At 40.3% G+C, this 22,958-nt stretch overlaps 1 protein-coding gene across 1 annotated transcript in view; it reads left to right on the plus strand.

Annotated features, from left to right (window-relative positions):
* Positions 1–22,958, plus strand: part of ZZEF1 (zinc finger ZZ-type and EF-hand domain containing 1) — a gene marked incomplete in the record, with an annotated part of 3,903,331 nt that overhangs the window by 1,220,194 nt on the left and 2,660,179 nt on the right. Inside the window, 1 exon segment of the mRNA XM_044082903.1 lies at positions 8,230–8,351. Coding sequence (XP_043938838.1) covers positions 8,230–8,351 — 122 coding nt within the window.

Here is a 22,958-nt window from a genome sequence, read left to right on the forward strand (position 1 = left end):
TTTGGGTACATATCCTGTAGTAAGGCTGAGATTGAACAGTAGTTTTATGTTTGGGTTTAGCTCTTCTTGGAGTTCATGTAGGACGCAACCCGGGACACCGTCTGGTCCCATTGATGCTGTGTTTTTTGCTTTGGAGAGGGCGGCTCTTACCTGAGCATCTGAGATGTCAGGGGGGCAGCACTCTGCTGGGATAGATATTTGCCCTTTTGGTGGCAGGCTTAATGCATTACCAATTCTCTGCACTGCCCTTTGACTTATCTACTGCACCCAGGGTCTTTACAAAGTGACTGGCACCAGTAATTGCATTTTGCAGACAAAGAAGTATACAAATATATTTTTACTCGGACTGTCTCATTCAAGCAGAGAACAAGGACATTCTTCTTCAACACCTGGCATTTGTGAAAAGACTTCTAACATGCCTAGGGTACACAATAAACAAAAATAAATCACAATTGGTACCCTCTCAAAAGATAACATTCCTGGGTGCAAGCTTGAGTACAACTGCCCAGATGGCTTACCTCATGCCAGACAAGCAAAGGCAACTGACTACTTACTTCAAACTGATGGCAACAAAAACCCAGTTATCTGCAAGACAAATTCTGCAGGCTTTTGTCTTCATGGCATCCTGCATCCTACTGATTCCATATGCAAGACTGCATATGAGGAAACTTCAATGGTACCTAAAAAGTTTATGGAGTCAACATTGTCATAGTCTGGAAACAATGATTCCTCTCATTCCCTGCCTACAACAGGAGTTTCTATGGTGGGCAAAGGCATGTCACCAAAACATGGGACGGACCTTCACTCTACCCCCTGCCAGCCAAACCTTAACAACAGACACATCAGATTATGCCTGAGGGGCTCACGTGGCAGGAAGATGCATTCAGGGCATATGGACCCCAAAACAAATGCATCTACATATCAACCAGAAAGATATGCTAGCTGTTCAAAATACCCTAACAGCCTTCAAGGACTTACTTCATCCAGGACAACTACTGATAAAGACGGACAACACCACGGTCATGTGGTATATAAACAAGCAGGGGGGCACACACTCATAACCCCTTTGCAGATTAGCCATGGCACTGTGGGACACAGCTTTGACTTAACAAATACATCTTCAAGCTCAATTCCTGCCAGGAAAGCAAAACACTCTGGCAGACGATTTAAGCAGAAACCTTATAGATCCTCACGAGTGGAAACTAGATCCAGAAGTCTTCAGCGTGATAACAAAGAAATGGGAGAAACAAAGACATAGATCTATTTGCCTCCCCTCAAAATTATCAATTGAAAAGATTTTGCACAAGGACTTATCACAGGCAAGCAAGGAAAGTGGACGCCCTGTCCATCCGTTGGAAAAACCCATCAGTTTATGCCTTTCCTCCTCTGCCTCTTCTTCCCGAGGTCCTCCTAAAAGTCAGACAAGAGAAACCAAAGATGATACTAATTGCTCCGGACTGGCCCCGCCAATACTGGTACCCAATCCTAAAGAGCTTGTCTCAATACCCAGTGTGGACCTTACCTCAAAGACCTCAACTACTGTCCCAGCAAAACAATCAGATCCTGCCAATCAACTCTAGACACTTAACCTGGCAGCATGACTGATCATGTAGTTAGATCGGCTCATCCAGACTCTGCTACACTTTGCTGTGAAGGAAAGGTTAGTTTGCTGTTATTTTTTGTATTTCTGTATTGCCTTTCTATATTTTGAATACTGTAGTTTGTTTTCTTTATCTTGTGTTTTGCTTGCATTCTGTTCTAACAGCATATTAAAACTTCAAAAGAGACCACAGCTCTCTCTGTTCTGAGTCAGGCAGAATTTTTCCCTCCCTCCCACCCATTTAAGTTGTCTTGTTAAATACCACTGTCTTTCTAGTTGCCCGCCTCTTATGTTAATCTGACCATATATCTCATTTCTCTCTACTTTCACTGGCTTATGTGAGTAATCACAAAACCATCACTTTTGAAATCCCACCCTTCAATTATTTAAATTTATTGGCCATCCTACAGTATTTCATAGCACCAAAATACAAAAGTAACCACCTTTCAGTCCATCTTACTGTTTTAAAAATAGTAACTCTCCACTAAACCTTAACTTTTAAACAGGTAAAACTCAAGTTACCTACTTTCATATCTAACTTCTCTAGTGCACACTGCAGAGTGCATTCTTTTCAATCTTACCTTTAAGCATCCCTGTTACTAGCACTTTCTCTAATACCTAAAAGATCATCTCTACTTGACTCCAAGTAGACTTTTCTCTATCTGTTAAACCTAGCACTTGCTCCTACAGTACTTATTACCTTGATACGGCACTCTTATAGATAGCACCCCAAAAGGCAAACCCCCATTTCTCGGTCACCCGTCCCCGGAATCTCTTTTAAAGTTTTTTGTCTAGTCCTTCTAGCATGTCGAGGGATCAGTTGCTAGTGTCCTCTCCTGCTCAGCTGGTGAACCTGGGAATATTGAGGCAATGTTACAATTGCCTCATGTACACTGAACAACCCTCTCCTCCTCCCACAAAACACAAATACATGCGAGAGATGCAACTATAATGCCAAACTGGAGGCTGAGCTCTCTCAACATAGGACTGGCAAGACCAGTCAGGAGGAGAAGGTTACCACACACACTATAGACCCAGTCTCACACAGTACCATCACAACCTCAAATCATACACATAAACACACAAAGACATACTCGGGCGCTCTGATCAAAAATCTACCAAAACAGCAGAGGCCACCAAAGCAGACACCCAAACAACCACCACCTCAGAACACAACACCTGCAACACATAGACCTCACAGTCAGAGTGTCAAACAGTCACAGCCCTTAAGGCCAAACACAATGCCAGACACACTAGTCATTGGTGACTCCATAGTCAGACACACTGGCGTCCGCTCACCAGACTGAGTAAGGAGAAGGTCACAGTAAGCTGCCTGTCGGGCTAGAATCCATACATATACAAGCACTCAGGTCTCTCAACAGCAGGTACAAATGACTCAGTCATTGTCCACACTGGTGTAAGCGACCTGAGGCGTGCCTCCTTCGGACTACATGAAAAGAGACATTGAGGAGCTCTCTGATTATGTAGCCCAGGCAGGTATGACCCTGACCTTGAGCAGTATCCTACCTTCACCAAGAATGATGCCACAATACAGAGATAAGATGATCAGCTTTAACAATTGGCTTAAACTCTGGTGTCATTCAAAGGGGATCAATGTCTGTCTGCCTGGGATGACATGCTGGACAAGCCACGCTGTTTTCAGTAGGGGGGCACCTGTCACCCTGGGATTCGGATATTGGCAAAGGCTCTTGCCACCCCATAGTGCCTTTTTAGGCAAGGCTCAAATTCTAAACCTACCACCCTAGAACACAAAAAGGAAAAAACTAAGGGTAATGCTGCTCAATGCCAGAAGTCTAAATCTCAAAATGCACGACTGAGGCCCTTCTCAGTATGGAGAACATCGATGTCTGTGCAGTGACAGAAACCTGGTTCAAGGCTCCTGAGAGCACCCCAGCACTATCAGGTTTTACCTCTTATCATGCGTTCGGCCCCAAAATCCGGACAATACCAAGAAAGGAGGTGGGGTATCCATATTCATCAAAGACACCCACACCTCAAGACTGGTGGCAACACACGATGCATCGGAGACCATCCAGGTGCAATTAACCATAGGCAAGACTGCTCTACAAATTGTAGCATGTTACAGGCCACCCTCACAAACTCAGGAACCTCACATGGCCTTCCTGAAAACACTAGAGGGATAAATGTATCACCAAACACCATCGTACTAGGTGACTTCAATTACCCTAATATAGACTGGGAACACTACTCAAGCCCAAACACCCTAGCCCAAAAGTTCCTGGAATTCATAAACTCAAATGCCATGGAACAACTAGTCACCATCCCACAAGAGGAGAAAACATACTTGATCTCATCATCACGAACATGGGAGCACAATGTTCAACACCGAAGTATACCCTCACTGGTGAGATCAGATCACAAACTAATCTCGCTGGAGGTCCTCATCCCACCCCACCTGAAATAAAAAAGACCACAGTAAAGAACTTCTCGAAGCCGACTTCACACTTCTAAAGACTAGTGTGGTCTCCTTTAAGGCCCCCGATGGGGCAGAAAACAGTACTCAAGCCGCTGAATCACTTACAAATGCCTTCTACCAGCACCTGCAGGACTGCATGGATAAGGCAATCCCAAGCAAAACAAAGACTCTTTGTACCAAAGGCAAGCCCAGTCTGGTGGACCCCAGCCATAAACAAACTCTACAACAAAAGGAGGAAGCTACTACAAGATAGAGCAAAATCCTTAAAAGGTAAGACACCCTTGATCACTATAAGTAAAAACTAAGAGCTCTCATAAAATCATCCAAAGCAAATTTTGAGAGAAAAATAGCTAAAGACTCAAAAGACAATCATAAGGCCTTCTTTAGCTATGTTAGAAACCTGGGAGGAAACTCCCAGATATGCTCAGAACTAGTTCAAAATGATGTGAAGATTACTGATCCTACAGACATTGCCAACATACTGGCTGACAGGTTCAGTGCAAACTTCTCCCCTCCCCAAAAGGAGAGATATCTATACCAAGCGATTGCAGCCCCCAAACATCTCCAACGCCAAGTGAGAACTGCTCTCTCCAAAGCAAAAACACAGCATCCATGGGACCTGATGGTGTCCCGGCTGTGTGCTCCACGAACTCAACGAGGAATTAAACCCACAGCTAGGACAGCTGTTTAATCATAGTCTTACCTCTGGATACGTACCCCGTGGGTGCCGCACTGCAACTGTGGTCCCACTTCACAAAGGCGGTGCCTCCACCGACCCTGGAAATTACGCCCATTAGCTTGACAAGCCTTATCTGCAAAGCCATGGAGAGGATCATAATGGACCTCATAAATAAAGACATAGGAATTTGCAGACTTTGGATCCATCCCAGTTTGGCTTTGTCAAAGGCAGATCATGCCTTCTAAACTTGGTTGACTTTTTGAAACAGTCACCAAAGCCATTGATGAGGAAAGGCAGTCCATACAGCCTACCTCGATCTGGCGAAGGCCTTCGATACAATACCCCACTCGGGTATCATTGAAAAACTCATCAGCTTAAATGTTAACCCATACATCACAAGATGGGTTGCAAACTGGCTGAGTGACAGAACCCACAGGGTCAGAGTTGCTGGCGCCATGTCAGACTCAAAGCCTGTCACAAGTGGTGTACCACAGGGCTCAGTCCTGGGCCCACTCTTGTTTGGCATCTACTTTTCCAGTACAAGCAAACACAGGAGGGTTATGGCTGACAAAGTTTGCAGATGACTGCAAACTGGGCCATAGTAGAAAACACATCTGACACAGATATCCTTCAGAAGGGTCTCACAGAAACGGATAACTGGTGCCAGAGTCATGGCCTAAAGTTAAATGCCAAAAATGCATAGTCATACCTTCGAAAAAACAAGGTTACCCCTAGCTACCAAATAGGTGGCAATCCACTGAGCACAGAAGAAGTTATCAGGGACCTGGGGACCCAGGTTGATAGTAGTCTGTCATTCGACACCCATGTAGCTAAAGTAGTTAGGAAGACCTTCTACATTGCCCACCTTATCATGAAGGGATTCTCATCTAGATCAAGGGAGGTCATAGTCTCCCTATACTCATCACTCATCAGACCAATGATTGAGTACAATGCCCCATTCGAATGTATCTGACCCGACACTTGCAGCAGCTGGAGAGGCCACAAAAGTTCCTCACCAAAAGGATAAAGGGTCTCAAACATCTGTCCTATGCTGCCCGACTGAAAGAACTCCAGCTCTATTCAGTCGCTACCGCTTGCTCAGAGGTGACCTTTGCCTAACATACAAGGCCATGTCAAACCCAGATTTGATGAATATGCTTCACCTCAAAAATCTAGATCCGTCAGAGTCACAAGGGCGGAGACTTAAACCTCGACACGGCTATTAATAGGACGTGCTGGAGGGATAGATTCATCACCCAAAGACTCCCTATGCTGTGGAATAAAATCCCGGTATATGTGAGGCAGAGCACCTCGCTGGCCTTGTTCAAGAGAAATCTTGACCAATGGATGGGAGATCGCAGATATACCCCAGGGATTACCTCAGTGTCACTGCTCAACAGAGGCACAGCAAAATAATGGGTATAGTTCCCCATACTAAAGGGGTGGCGTAAGCCACAAAACTATGGGCTAGGCTTGTAAATGCCCTCGGGCAGATAGCCTAGTATGAACCTATGAACCTATGAACAAACAACACCTCTCAGTAAAGCTGTGATGGATGTCATTTTGGAAGCCAGAAGGCCTAGTACAAGGAACTGATACAGCAGAACCAAATATTCCTCAGATATTACAATACTTGACTGAGATGCTTGACAAAGGCCTATCTTTCTCATCAATTAAAATCCATGCCTGCCATATCGGCTCATTACAATATAGAGCCACCAGTCTTTTCTCATCCTTTACTAAAGCAGTATCTTAGAGGACCCAAAAATTTAAGGCCTCCTAGGAGATCACCAATACCTGCATGGGACCTCAATTATGTGTTGGAAAAGCTCACCCTGCCTCTATTTGAACCAGCTGCTACTGCTGATATAAAGTTCTTATCATGGAAAACAGCTCTGCTACTAGCAATTACTTCAGCAAGAAGAGTTTCAGAGCTACAAGCCCTCATGGCTGTGGAGCCTTTTATCATATTTTACCCAGACAGGCTGTCTCTGAGGACAAATCTTTCATTTATGCCTAAGGTAGTTTCCAGTGTGCCTCTTAACCAAACTATTCATCTGCCAACCTTTTATCCAAATCCACAGAACAAGGGGGAGAGAATTCTGCATGCCTTGGACGTACACAGACAGCTAAGATTCTACTTGAGCAGGACTAAAGCTCTAAGAAAAACTGAGCAATTACTAGTGACGTGCTGCAGGATCAGAAGGAAAGGCTATTTCAAAGTGGATAAGCCACTGCATTCGTTTCTTCTACATACACCATGGTAAACCTGTGCCCAAGGGCATTAGGTCTCATTCCACCAGAGCTGCAGCTACTTCAGCAGCCTTTCTCAGAGGAGTACCAACCAAAGACATTCTAGAGGCTGCTACTTGGATTTCTGTTCACACCTTTACAAAGCATTATCATTTGCCTCTCTACTCTTAAGTCCAAGGCAGGCTTTGCCACTGCAGTTCTGCAGGGCCTTATAGCCGCACCTAATGCTGTTTAGCTCCAGCCTCCCAACCATAGCTTTGAGATTATACCCAAATGTAATGACTGCAACAGTGAAACACGAAGAACATAGCACAGTTGTGTACACTTAAATGTAGATGTTCGTGTGTATTCACTGTTGCAGTCCAGGTTACCCTCCCACCATCCCCCTTTCATTCTGGAGTTTATCTTTTCTTCTCTATCTTCTACAACCTATGTGGTGTATTTGCTTGTAGATGAAGGTAAAGTTTATATTGATGCATGTATTTATATATATATATATATATATATATATATATATATATATATATACATACATATACATATACATATATATATATATATATATATATATATATATTTACATATTTTTGCTACTTTTTTGGGAGCTGCTGACATTTGGGGCAAGAAAAACTAAAGAAAATGGCGTCGGCTGCATGTTTTATACCCCTGACGACCTGACGTCATGGAATCGGAGACAGCAAACGACACAGGACACAAGACTTTGGAATTCAGGCCAACTGAGGGCAACCTGCCAATAGGTTACCCAAATGTAATGACTGCAACAGTGAATACACTCGAACATCTACATTTATGGTAAGTGTACACAACTGTACTTTATAAACGCACTGGCTACAAGTTGGTGTGTTTCTGTTTGATTTCACTGGAATTTTGCAGTGACTTTAGACAAGTTGCAGATTATAATCTGGTTAACATGTTTTATCGGAGAAGTTGCCTTTTTTATGCTAGGTATCTATTCTTTTTTAATCTCTTTATATGTTTTTCCACTTTCATAGTGCATCTTTGAATAATTTTTCATCTTTGTGTTTCCTGCTGTCATTGGTGATGGAGCCATGGTATGAGGCAAGGCATGAGGTACAATAGTAATTGCCACATTTTGGATGGACATTGTTCTGTTGTCTCTGAATGAAAAACAGCAGTATAACAAATCAAGTCAGTTTCATTTCTCAGATAATTGTTGGTATATGTATGTATGTGACATAATATTTTTTTATCGTTTAGATGTTGAACTCTTTTTGTCCAGTACCAGAACAACTCTTAAGAAACTCATGGAGAACTATACAGGAAATGACATAATGGAAAAGTTGAAGAGCTCTGTTCTTGCCATGGCAGCACGTCAGTTGGTAAGTAGGCAAAACTTTGAATTCCATGTCTAGGAGGTGCATACTTTTTCATTGGAACATTCATAAGTTTCTCCCAACAACAGCTGACCTCTTTGCATTATCACCTTGCTGAGCTTTAGTTGTTGCAGAATTAATTTTCTTAAAACTTTGAGCTCACAGCAGTAAGGTTATAATTTCTAGTTTGTCTGTGGCTTCTGCCATTAAACTTTCAGAGGTTGGCATTAAAAGAGCTGAGCGCAGTGGGTGAGACTGTCATGCTTTTTCAGAGTAATACTTAAATGTTCTGCTGTGACATTTATTGCAAAATAAAGCAGTTGATGTGCTATGCAACAGATTGTAGTTGTTGGGTTAAGAAACTGTAATTGTTGATAACTAGAATGGTGGGTCATACCTGTCTGATCATGCAGAGCTTTAAACAAAAGGTTTTCAAACTGCATTCTTCTTTTATCTCTTGTAGTGTTATGCATGTTGCTATATAGTATATACTAGGTCCAGTGACTGCAGTAGAATTTTATACTAGACTGTCCAGAATTAGTGTTTTAGAAAAGTGGATGTGAAACACTGGAATTTTCCTTTCCTGATGATTAGTATCATCACGAAGAGGCTAGACTGCTCCCTTCCTTCCTGCTAGTCAGATGCTGAGTGTTTATTGTAAGAAAACGCCAGTCGGATGTTGAGTGTTTACTGTAGGAAAAAAAGCTAAAACTTTACTGCTTACATCTGTTTGTGTTATAATATTACTTTAAAAGTTATGGGGACAGTGTTTAACTGGATTATGTCTAGAAAAGAGAAGTTCAGCTATTCTGTAGGATATTTAAGATGCCCCTTGTAGAATTCTTGGTGCATTTATAGACGCCGAGCATCCATCCAAAGAAACTTTATAAGAGTTATTACATATCCTTTTACTTAGGGGATTGTTGCAGAAGTTTTGAAACTTAGAACTATCCCCAGCAACATAATGAATTATAGCAATGTAAATGGTGCAACCTTCATATTACATTAGAACTTGCTCAATGATTTATATATCCCTGTGATGTTAATCATAGTAATCAGTACAAACTAAAATAAAACAAAATGTTTGCAAAAAAGTAAACGAAGTATCCACCAGACTCAGGGAAGCACCAAGTCAAAAAGACTGAAGCCGTTTATTATGAAGCGGTTGTCATTGCCGTACTACAGCAACTTCATCAGATAGTTACACACAAATTGCCTTTTAGGTTTAAATAATAAATCAAGTCACATGATTAACTGTCAGCTGTTTTTAAAAAAGACATCATTGTTCATTCAAAGTACAAACACAGTAGTAAAATCAACCAATAGGAAATTTCACTTACACTTAAACTTGAATTCAACCAAAGGGTACATAGGTGCACCAACACATGTACCAAACAAAATTCCAGCATCATATCCATTATTGAAAATTGGAAAATTTTTTTGTACAACTATTAGTCTAGTTAGCCTCTGATTGTAAACTTCAATATGTATAAGTCGCTGTGCATTACATATACAACTTCCTTACATATTGTTAAAGTATTTAATACTGATGAAATATTTAATGTGGATGCCTAACACTTCGTGCTGTCCTGATATATACACGTGTATACATGACAGCTATAATTACGAATTGCTTATTTAAACATGATCAAACTTCTTGTATAAGAGTGGATGTATTAATATTATACCAAAATGTATAACATTAATGTTATACCAAAAATAACACCATTCACCAACTCATTGGTAATGTAACTTATCTTTTTAAACTTCTAAGTTTCAATAAACAAGCTATATTGCAAGTATCATTAAGTCCAGGACTTGAAATTGCATTAAGCCTAATTTGCCATGCCAGTTCTCGTTCCTCAAGTAACAGATTGAAAGGGCCACCTCTAGGGTCAGTGTTTACTTGGTCAATTACTTTAAACAAGAATTTATGATTTTCATTCAATATTAAATGTCTTGCTAAGGGATTGTCACTTTTATTTGTCTCAGTGGCATAGGTGTGTTCATAAACTACATCTCTGAGCCTATGCTCAGTCTTCCCTACATAGAAGACTGAGCAAAATTGGCACTTAGCAACATACACAACTTGTTTAGAGTTGCAATGGAATTTGTTTCATCCTATATTTCCTCCCATTGATACAGAATGTTTCACCCACTTCCATAAATTTACACATTCTACAACAGCCACCTGTTTGTTTAGATAAACATGGTGTTGCCTTCCTCTCAAGGAGGTTCTTAAGATTGTCCTTTTCTAAAGACCAGTTTAGGGAGCTCTCCGAATTTATTAATCAGGAGCTTGTCATTGATTATAAACTCCCAATTTTTGTACAGAATAAATCTAACTGTATCACTATCCCTACTGAAAATAGTGATAAAACTGGTCTTAAAGTCATTGTCCCTATCTTTAACTAGTACTTGTTCCAAGATGGGGTTCTGGATAAATCGAGACCCCGAATCTAAACCATGATCGACTTCAATTTGTGGTATTCTTCTCATTAAGATGGGCTTAATCAAACCAGTTTGTCGCTTATAAGTGACCTCCGTAACTGAAGACTGTATTAGACAAACAGGGTATCCTCGCTGTTGGAACATATTGCTCAACAATACACATTCATCACTGAAATCAGACTCTAATGTAACCATCTTGGCAGCTCTAATGAGTTGACCCTTCACTATAGAGCATTTTTGGTGGAAAGGGTGACAACTCAAAAAGTGAAGGAAAGAGTTACAGTACGTGTCTTTCCTATGGACTCTTGACACGTATCTATTGTTGGTAATATCTTTGGACAGTTTAATGTCCAAGTATTCTATACTCACTGTGTTGAAATTAGATGTAAACTTAAAAAACTCTGCAGTAGAGTTCGGGTAGGTCACAAACATCTGGGACTGATGTTCATTTCCATGAAAAATGACAAAAATGTCATCTTTACTCTAAACAAGTTGGTATAACATTAATGTTATACGTTTTGGTATAATATTAATACATCCACTCTTTGTACAAGGAGTTTGATCGTGTTTAAATAAGCAATTCGTAATTATAGCTGTTGTCATGTATACACTTTTATATATCAGGACAGCAGGAAGCGTTAGGCATCTACGTTAAATATTTCATCAGTATTAAATACTTTAACAATATGTAAGGAAGTTGCATATGTAATGCGCAGCGACTTATACATATTGAAGTTTACAATGAGAGGTTAACTAGACTAATAGTTGTACAAAAAACTTTTCCTACTTTCAATAATGGATATGATGCGGGAATTTTGTTTGGTACATGTGTTGGTGCACCTATGTACCTTTGGTTGAATTCAAGTTTAAATGTAAGTGAAATTGTATATTGGTTGATTTTACTACTGTGTTTGTACTTTGAACAGTGATGTCTTTTTTTAAAAACAGCTGACAGTTAATCATGTGACATTATTTATTATTTAAACCTGAAAGGCAATTTGTGTGTAACTATCTGATGAAGTTGCTGTAGTATGGCAACGAAAAGCGCTTCATAATAAACGGCTTCAGTCTTTTTTACTTGGTGCTTCCCAGAGTCTGGTGGATACATCGTTTGCAATTATAGTAATCACTATTACAGTCTTTACTTTTGGGATAGCTTGCTATGAAGGTAGCCTATGGCCAGCTAGTCTTCCAAAGCTCTTCCTTCCCATACGGTTGCAGCCAAAGCCCTACTTCAGCACCAGGATGTTGGGTGTATAAAGGGTGCATTGACTTATGGCATCTTCAAATCTTTGTCTATACGGTACCATTTGCATCTTATTACCATGATTTTAGTTTCCACTGTGCATTATTTACTCAGAGAAAGTATTATTGTGTAAGAACTTACCATAACCTTAGATGTCCTTCTCTTCTATGTGCTGATATATTCATGACATCAGGGAGTTTGCTCAGGGAAACTCTCGAACATCTGGCCATTATACAAACGTTAAATGCTAACACTAAGGTTGGCACGACATCTTGCGGCATTTCTCTGACGTCTGTTGTAAATGGATGTTGGGTATAAAGCGGACGTCAGCACGCATCTACCTCAGAACTGAATGCCGCCGGAGTCGGCGACTCGGGAGTGGATGCTGCAGGATTCCAGAATCAGGCAAGTGTGAGGGGGAAGGCTGGGTGGGAAACTATACAGCAGTATATAGAAGAGAAGGACATCTAAGGTTATGGTAAGTTTTTACACAACAATACTGTGTCCTTCTGTTCATATGCTGCTGTATTCATGACATCAGGGAGAGTGCAAAAACTCCTGTCCTATGGAAGGGTGGTGGACCAGAAGCACTTTCCACAAATCCATGGAGGATGGCTCTGGCAAATCCTGTCTTGGCTCTAGAAACCAAGTCCAGCTTGTAGTGTCTAGTGAAAGTGTGAACAGAGGACCGTGTAGCTGCTTTGAGGAAAACAGCCATGTCTAATGCTTTAAGGAATGCCACTGAGGAGGACACTGCTCTGGTAGAGTGAGCCCTAACCGGGGCTTTGACTTGCCATGAGTAGTGTAACAGCATGAAATAGTTTGATATCCAAGAGGATATGATTTGCTTGGAAACACATTCACCCAGGTCTCTTGGGTGGTAAGAGATAAAGAGCCTGTCAGATTTGCGTAGGGAATTGGTTTTGTCCAAGTAATACCTGAGCTCTCAGTGAATGTCTAAGGAATTAAGTATCCTCTCTGCTTTGCTCTGTGAAGAGGGGAAGAAGGTTGGCAGATTTATAGTTTGATTTAAGGAGAGCTCATTGACCACTTTGGGCATGAAAGAGGGGTTAGTGTCCTGGCATACCCTGTCCTTGTGGAAGACAGTCAGCGGGGTCTGTATAAGTGCCTGGAGTTCTGACACTATTCTTGCTGTGTGATGGCCACTAGAAGGATAGTCTTCCAAGTGCAGTGTTGGAGGGAGCAGTCTTTGTCTGGTTTGAAAGTTGGGAGCATTCATTTCTCCAGGACAAAGTTGAGATCTCAAGGGGGGTTCTTTGGAAGTCTGAGATGAAGTGCTCCTGTCAGAAAGAGTTTGACTTATAACCTTGAAGCTAGAGGAGGTACTAAAGATAGACATGCAGAGGTGGCAGACAAATGTATTTTAGTGGAGGAATAAGATAATCCGGACTTCATAAGGTCACACAGATAAGACAAGACTACTGGAGCGCTCTACTCTCAGTGGTTGCAGGTGATTTTTTGTAGACACCACAATGAAAGTCTCTTCCATTTTGACAGGTAGGATTTTCTGGTAGTCTGTTTTCTTGCCTCCTGCAGAACCTAGATCACGTCCTCTGAGTATAGGTGTCTGCAGGGAATCGGCCCCTTATCACCCACAGTGTGAGGTTTAAAGTGGACAGTTGGGGGGTGTAAGAGTGTTCATTTGTCCTGTGTGAGTAGGTCCATTTGCTGGGGTAACTTGTGGTGATTGTCCTTGGCTAGGTGAAATAGAATGGGGAACCAGTGCAGCCTTGGCCAGTAGAGAGTCACCAGCAAGATGAGAGGCTGTTCCTTCTGAATTTTCACCAGGACTCCTTGTATGAGAGGGAAGTAGGGGGATTGCATAGGCATAATCCCCTTCCAGGAAATTGAGAGCCTCTTGGTGAGGTACCCTGGAACAGAAGGTCGGGAGCTGTCTGTTCATGGGGGGGGTGGCGAAGAGATCCATATGTGGGATACCCCATCAATGGAACTGAACACGTAGATAGAACAAAATCTCAGCAGGAACACAGTAGTTACAGAAACACAGGCTTTAATGAAGCTTTCGGGCTCTCAACCCTTCATCAGCATATAACATTATACATTTCAATCCATTTAAATAGAGGAAACAGTTAAAATCACATGATCAAACCAGCCAATAAAACAAACTAAAAGGAAGAAGGAGACAAATACATCAAATTCTGTAGGGGAATATGTAAAGTATTCCTTTTAAAAAAAAAAATCATGGTATAATATATATACTTAAGTAATTAATTAATTATGTATTATAAATTACTCATTTGGCTTCACTAATACTGGTTTAATAGTAGAAGTACCATTCAAACCAGGTAAAGTGTCAGCTTGTAATCTTATTATCCATTCTAGCTCTCATGTCTCAAAAGTTGTTAATATCACCCCCTCACACCCACTTGCACTACATCTATACATCTAAACTTAAAAGTGTGTTTGCTGAATTCATATATATGCTTAATAAAAAATTTGTGTCGTATTTGTCTATTTATCTCTGATTTATGTTCGATTATCTGATCTTTGAGCCTCATTTATAGTTTTCCTACATAAAAGCCTGGCATTGCATGCAGGTGGTGGAGGTAGACTGATTTCATAGTATTACAATTAGCACTACAGTAAAATTGAAATTTTTATGTGTGACAGGATGTTTAAAGGTACTATCTGTATCTAAAATGTCATTGCAACAGCTACAATTGTAACATTTATAAGTCCCTATCTTACTATGTATGGTATTATGTTGTTCCACAAAATCTTTATAGCACAACATATTCTTTAAGCTTTGACTATTCCTATAGGAAAAGCTGGGTTTAGACCCACTACTATTGCTTCAGGCATTGCCATTATTAAAAAAATTTTTTTTTTTTTTGATTTTTTCACATTTTTTTTAGAGTGGCCAGAGTATGTGGTAATGTATCTCAGAGTATTTTCTTTCTTTTTATTAACTATCGGTAAACTATAATTAACATCTATGAAAATGGGTTTATAATCAGTTTTTCTGCCCTCTGTTGTTATTTTAATAGTTTTATCAATAATACTTTCAGCATATCCACTTCTCAACTCTGTTTTCATATTTTTTGCTATTTCATTGTATATTATTTCATCTGTTGTTCTACTACTTATTATTTCTTGTCAACTGTGATTTATTTATTACTTTTTATGTGATATGAAGGATGCATACTATCACTATCAAATATCTTATGTATGCGTCTTTCTTATGTACCATGGTTTGTATCATGTTGTTATTTTTATATAACTTTACATCCAAAAATATCATTTCATCTGGTGAGAAGCACATTTTAAATTTAAAAAAATTTGTAGTGTTATTAATGTATGTCGTGAAAGAATGAAGTTCTTCTATCGTGCCATCCCATCGAAAGAACAATCATCTATCTAATCTTGCATAACTTTTTACATGTACATTCAGTGCATTTTTATTACTTAAAATAAATTCCTTCTCCCAATGGAAAAGTACTAGATTCGCAAAAGTATTTGTCTCCTTCTTCCTTTTAGTATGTTTTATTGATAGATTTTGTTCTATCTACGTGTTCAGTTCGATTAACTATATTCACTACAAGTGCTACAGATAATAAGAGGAATTCAAACCAGCTGCCTTATTTTTCATCCTTTTCTTTGGAGAATGGCTCTGTCTATTAAGAGACTCTTAACAAAGGTGAATAATCCATTATTGCACAACCAGTTACCTGATGCTAACTCTCACAAGACTCTGGTAGCTGAAGATACAACGAAACTAACTGCGTTGATTATTAATACACTAAAAAAAAGGTTAGTAGCTATAAACAGCTGCAATGGCAGAGGCTTAGCTTTAGCAGCCTTTTGAACTAGGCATTGTGCCTAGAGGACTGCGTGTATACTTAAAATGCCCTCTATGGTAATACCTATGAGGAACTTTTAGTGAAATGGCAACAGCTTAATTTAGAATTGAGTGCAAGTTATATGAAGCTTATGAACAATTATTTTGAAGAGACAGAGGAAACTTTATTGCAGGAAATAGAGCAATGTGATAAAGAAGTCTTGTTAATACTTAAAAATGATACCTCACACAATGCTTATCAAGTTCTCATAGAAAAATGCAATTACTGGATAATAGGCTGGAGATCGAGATATTGAAGATTATAAAAGCGGTCATAAAATATCCATCAAAATCAGTTAATTATAAACAACAACCTCAGCGTAACTCTCATTCTATGAATACTGCTAAGCTGTTAGACCGTCTAGATGAATTCACGCTACGCTCCTGGCACATCTAATCACATCCCGACCAATCAGCGCAATGCCTTCTCAGTGTGGAGCTGAAAGCTAATGAGAAAGAAGCAAGCCAACGACCAGTGGAAACCAACGTAGAAGTCCTTTTAACTTCAGCAACAGAAAATGTAACTTTTTACCTAAGACACCAACACCACCAGAGCAATTGCGTGATGTCAAGAAATTTCATCTTTTTACCCTTCGACTTCAACACAAGAGGGTTTCTTGAAAAAAAAAAAAAACAACACAAACAACTTGATATCTGCGACAGGGGAATCGCCTCAAACTCAAGGGCAAAGAGGAAGTACAGCAGTCCAAAGAAAAGCAACAAAGCATACCGATAAGAGAGACTGCAATAATAAAACAAGGTACTTTAAATTTAACGATTCTTTCACAAGAGCAGCTATTAGTACTAAGCAAAGGTTTGAAATTTATTCCCTTTGCTATGGATAATGTTGTAAGTGCCATTATAGACTTAAAACTGTTTGCTAGAAGCTTGATGTTAAAATTTATATTTAAAAATTCAGTTCAAAATAGTGCTGTATGTAGAAAATCAAGTTTATTTATTCCTCAGTTGTCTCCGGTTATTCTGGCATTTATAAATATTGTTGAACTTGAATTAAGAACTATGTTTTCTAAATGTGACACAACAAAAAGGAACTATAATCTTTCTTTTAAAGAATATCAAGCCCTTAAATATTTAAAGAATGAGAAAGACATAATTATAAAGCAAGCAGATAAGGGTGGGGCAATAGTCTTAATGGACAGAACTTATTATATGAATGAATTTACTGCATTCTTATCTGATACTGATACTTTTAAAAGATTACTTTTCTGATGTGAAAAACTGTATTACACAGGTGAACATGGCTATTTATGACATGCAGTTAAACAATGATATTTCAATAGATGTGTTTAATTATTTCTCCACCCATGCCCTAAAATTCCACAAATATATGGAATTCCAAAGATACACAAATCTTTAGAGCAACCACCATTGAGACCTATAGTCTCAGGTAAGTGGATAACTGAAACTATATCTAAATATTTACAGAATGTACTATCTGAGTTATTACCTAAATGTGGTAGCATAATAAAAGACAGCTCACACTTCTTGAAGAATCTTAGTATATGGTATAAAAATGATGACTATATTTTTGTAACATTGGATGTGGAATCGGTTATTCCCATAGATTATGGCATTGAGGCAATTAGAAGGTTCTTACTGTCTAACACGACTAAGCAATCTCGTGAAGTGGAAAATATATGCTTTCTTCTTCATTTGGTACTAACTAATAATATTTTATTTTTGATGGTACTCCATATAAACAATTAACTGGTACTTCTGTGGCAAATACGATCTAGTACTTTTCCATTGGGAGAAGGAATTTATTTTAAGTAATAAAAATGCACTGAATGTACATGTAAAAAGTTATGCAAGATTAAGTAGATGATTGTTTCTTTATTTGGGGGATGATAGAAGAACTTCATTCTTTCACGACATACATTAATAACACTACAAATTTTTTTAAATTTAAAATGTGCTTCTCACCAGATGAAATGATATTTTTGGATGTAAAGTTATATAAAAAGAACAACATGATACAAACCATGGTACATAAGAAAGACGTGCATACAATAAGATATTTGGATAGTACTAGTATGCATCCTTCACATGTATTTAAAAGTATAATGAAATCACAGTTTATAAGAATAAGTAGGTTAACAACAGATGAACAAATATACATTAATGAAATAGCAAATATGAAAACAGAGTTTTTGAGAAGTGGATATGCTGAAAGTATTATTGATAAAACTATTAAAATAACAACAGAGGGCAGAAAAACTGATTATAAACCCATTTTCATAGATGTTAATTATAGTTTACCGATAGTTAATAAAAAGAAAGAAAATACTCTGAGATACATTACCACATACTCTGGCCACTCTAACCAAATATGTGAAATAATCAAGAAAAATTGGCCAATTTTAATGGCAATGCCTGAATTCAGCTCAATAGTGGGCCCCAAACCCAGCTTTTCCTATAGGAATAGTCAAAGCTTAAAGAATATGTTGTGCTATAAAGATTTTGTGGAACAACATAATACCATACATAGTAAGATAGGGACTTATAAATGTTACAATTGTAGCTGTTGCAATGACATTTTAGATACAGATAGTACCTTTAAACATCCTGTCACACATAAAAAATTTCAATTTTACTGTAGTGCTAATTGTAATACTATGAAATCAGTCTACCTACCTGCATGCAATGCCAGGCTTTTATGTAGGAAAGACTATAGGCTCAAAGACCGTATAATCGAACATAAATCAGAGATAGACAAATACAGACAAATGCTTTATTTAAGCATATATATGAATTCAGCAACCACACTTTTAAGTTTAGATGTATAGATGTAGTGCAAGTGGGTGTGAGGGGTGATATTAACAACTTTTTAGATATGAGAGAGCTAGAATGGATAATAAGATTACAAGCTGACACTTTACCTGGTTTGAATGGTACTTCTACTATTAAACCAGTATTAGTAATTTATAATACATAATTAATTTTGTAGTATAACAACCTTAAGTATATTACCATGATGGTTTTAGAATAAAGGGACTTATTTCCCTACAGAATTTGATGTATTTGTCTCCTTCTTCCTTTTAGTATGTTTTATTGGCTGGTTTGATCATGTGATTTTAACTGTTTCCTCTATTTAAATGGATTGAAATGTATAATGTTATATGCTGATGAAGGGTTGAGAGCCCGAAAGCTTCATTAATACCCCATCAATGGACCTCATCCAAAAACACATCCCTGTTCAGCATCCATTCGTGAGACAGGGTCATGGGTCCTGCTCAATGAATCTGCCATCACATTTTCTGCCGAAGGGATATAAACTGCTTGGAGGATAATCTGTTTCCCCAATGCAATTTCCCAAGCCTGCAGTGCCAGTTGGCACAGGAGGTAGGACCCCCCCCCGCTTGTTGATGTACCACAGCACAGTGGTATTGTCTTTGTACCACCTCAGAGCGCCTGGTAGAAAGTGGTCTTGGAAAATATCTAAGGCCAATGTCAGGGTTCTCATTTCCTTGATATTGATATGCTCCTTCTGTTGGGTGTGGGTCTGTGTGTTTCTTAATCTCCAGTTTCATAGGCTTTCACCCAAGTCTATGTCTGAGGTATCCGTGAAGAGACTCTGGTTGGGAGGTATGGGCTGTAGGGGCAGGCCTGGATTCTTCTGAATCTGGGAGATCCACCTTTTGAGTTCCCTGGTCAGGCACGGGCACTGCAGCATGGGAGTCATGAATTCCAGAAGGTGCAAATGTTGTTTCCAGACTGACATTGGATACCATTGGAACTTCCTCATGTGGGGCCTTGCCAGTGGGACCATGGGGATAGTTGAGGCCATAAACCCTAGGATTCTGAGGAATTCCCTGGCTGAGATGGCTTTCGGGGAAGAGCTCCCGCAAAATAAGATGTGAGCATCACAGTCTTGTCTGGAGGTAGGCAAGCCATCATTTTTCTTGTCAGAATACAACACCCTAAGAACCCCTGATCTTGGGAGGGTGTCAGTGAGGATTTTTTGAGGTTTATGGTAAATCCTAGACCTAATAACAGGGAGATGGTGAAGCTCAGATGATGTAGGGCTGTGGAGCTTGAAGGGAGCTTGGATCAGGATGTTGTCTATAAGTTAGGGAAAAGCCGTTTCCCTTTTGTTCTAGTGAATGCCACAACTGGGGCTAAACATTTTGTAAATACCCTTGGTGCTGTAGAAAGACCAAAAGGTAAGGCACAGAACTGAAAGTGCGCGGAGTCCATTGAGAAGCAGTGGTACCTCCTGAAAAGGGAGTGAATGAGGATGTGTAAGTAGGCATCTTTTGTGTCTAAGGACACAAGGAAAGCTTGTGGAAACATCAGGGGTAGGAGAGTAGGGAGAGAGAGCATCCTGAAGGATGGACTCTGAAGAAGGTGTTAAGGTGGGATAGGTCCAGGAAAGGCCTCAAGGGGCCTTCTTTTCTGGGGACCAGAAAGAGTCTTGAATAAAATCCTCTTCCTCTTGCCAAGGTGGGTACCTCCTGAATGGTTCCTTGAACAAGGAGTTCTTGCAGGCTTGGTGGGAATGGTGGAGGCATTTGGTCTCAGGGTGAGTGAGGAATGGCTTTTGGGGTGTGTCTGGCCTCCCAGGACATGAAGTATCCCTGTTTTATGATTGAGAGGACCCAAGAGTCCTGGGTAACCTGCTTCCAAGTGGGAAGGTAGAAGGAGAGGTGCATAGCATAGATAGAAGGAAGTCTGAGGGAGGAGCCTGGTAGTCGCAAGCTACCAGGTTTTCCCTGAAAGGGCTCTTTAGAGGGAGGGGTGATGGAGGCAGGCCTGAGCGGGGCCTGTTTCCTGTGTTCCTTTCTGGGGGGTTTTCTGAGGTCTCTTGCCAGAAGTACTCACAAATGAAATTTTAGTTGGGTAATTCCTCTGAAAACGAGGTACTGGAGAAACAAATATAAGCCTCCGTTCCTGCAGTTCCTTCCCTTTGGTTTGGAGGGCTTTGAAGAGATCAGCAGCTGCTGCTCCAAACAGGTGACTGTTGTCCAGAGGCACATCCATGAGTTTGGATTTGCTGCCATCGGGGAGAGGTTGCAGTCTCAGCCATGACTACCTTCTGATGATGGAGCCTGAGGCAGGAACTCTAGCTGAGGCTTCTGCACCTTCGTAGCTGCATTTGATAGAATGTTTTGTGACCTGGGAGCAAGAGCTCAGGAGGGAAGAGATCTTAGCAGGCGAATGTGGTGGTAGTTCCAATTTTTTTGTTATATCTGCCATGAGAGCCAGGGCATATTTAGCCATATATGTCTGACAATTGATGGCTCTTACAGCCAGTGTGGCAGAAGTATAAACCATCTTTCCTAGGTGTTCCACCAACCTGCTGTCTTTATCAGAAGGCAGAAGAGAAGTGGAGGGAAGCAAATTGGAAGTTTTGTCCATGGTCAAAGAAATGACTGCCGGATCTGCAGCAGGAGCCTTGTAGAGAAAGGTTGTTGCCTCATGCACCTTGTAGAATCTGTCTGAATGCTTGGAGGCTGGGGGCTGTGAATCATGCTTTTTAGAAACAGCCATGAATGCATCCAGAAAAGCAGGGTGTACAAGAGGCACAGCAGAAGGACTAGGAGACTCCAATTGGAGTAACTTATAATATCTTTTTTGAGTCTCAGTGACTTGGCTGCTATCCCATTTAAAGAAATCTTGCATCTTAGTGATGGTCTCACCAAAATTGAGATCCTTGCCTGGTGAATCTGTGCCATTGGACATATCCCAGGGGAGAAGCCATTTGTGAAGAGTAGGTGAGGGATTCATCCTCCTCCTCTGAAGAATCCTCTTCCGCATAGGGGTCGTCAGGGTTTGCTCCCTTGGGGGTAGAGGCCGTAAGGGCCTGAGTAGGGATCGGGCCCTGATGTAAGGCCAGGAAAGCTTTGAGCAGGCCTTAGATAGAGACCTGCCAATCCGGGGAGCTGTTCAATGCTTGGAGAAGATAGAGGTTGGGAAATATGCTTAGTTTTCTGTTTTCTCTTCCTATGAGAGTCTGGTGGAGATGGTTGAGAAAAATGGTGGAGGGTAGGAGGGCCTGACGCCAGCCTGCACAATGCATTAAAGCCTAAGCAGGTGCAACCCAACTTGCATTGACCTAGGGTAGGCAGTGCCTTGGTTCAACCCACTGCCTCGGTTTCTACCTCAGTCACTCAGTGGTTCAAGTGGTTAAAAGCTTAATATCTTATCTGAAATCTTAGAGGCTTGAGGAAAGGCATTCAGTCAGTGTCAGGAGTTCCTTCCAAAAACAAAAAAAAGTGAGATACTTTTGAAATACAGTAGGTTCTGACTCCACAGACTGATGAGCTGGCCTATGTTAGCTGATTTCCTTCTGCCAAAGACCTTGACACAGATACTGCTCCTCCACCAGTGGACTTCCTCATTGGAGGTGCTCTTCACAAAATGAGAAAAGCCTTTTAGGGAAATTCAAAGAGTACAGAAAAAGCCAACAAACATAACCGGGTCGTACTGGGTCTCCCTGACCCTAGGCCCCAAGCTGGTCCTCCTGTGTTAGAGGTCCTAGATGATGTGTCTGGAATGCATCTCTGTCCCTCACAACTCCTAGCAAACCTGACCATTTCTGCAGGGTTAAGAGTTCTGCAGTCATATGTATAAAAATCCTTTAGCTAATCCAGATGTGATGCTTCTGGATCTCAGCAAGGAAAGAGTTTCATCCCAACCATGAAATGAATCCTAAATGGTAGAGAAGAGCTCTAGCTAGATTTATGAAAAAGATGTATATGTAACTGCTATGCTGTGATTTAGCGTTTTAAATTGCCAGTCTCACATATTGTGTTAATCAGCAGACTATGCTAGAGCAAATTACCAAGATGGAGAGGATCAGAGATAAAAATCTAAAATGGGGTTTGCTGGACTTCTGTGATCTTTCTTACCAGGTGATCAAGCGCTCCAAAAGGTGTAGTTATGATGCTATAGATGCGTATTTCAGGGCAGTGGCCAAAGAGTTGGTCATAAGGAGACATGCTTGGTTGAGAACTGTTGCCCTGTGAATTCCAGTGTCCTTAATACCCCCTTATACAAGGATTTCCTCTTTGAA

This window comes from Protopterus annectens, chromosome 9.part0 (assembly GCF_019279795.1).
Source record: "Protopterus annectens isolate FY-2018-M chromosome 9.part0, PAN1.0, whole genome shotgun sequence".
Lineage (NCBI taxonomy): Eukaryota > Metazoa > Chordata > Ceratodontiformes > Protopteridae > Protopterus > Protopterus annectens.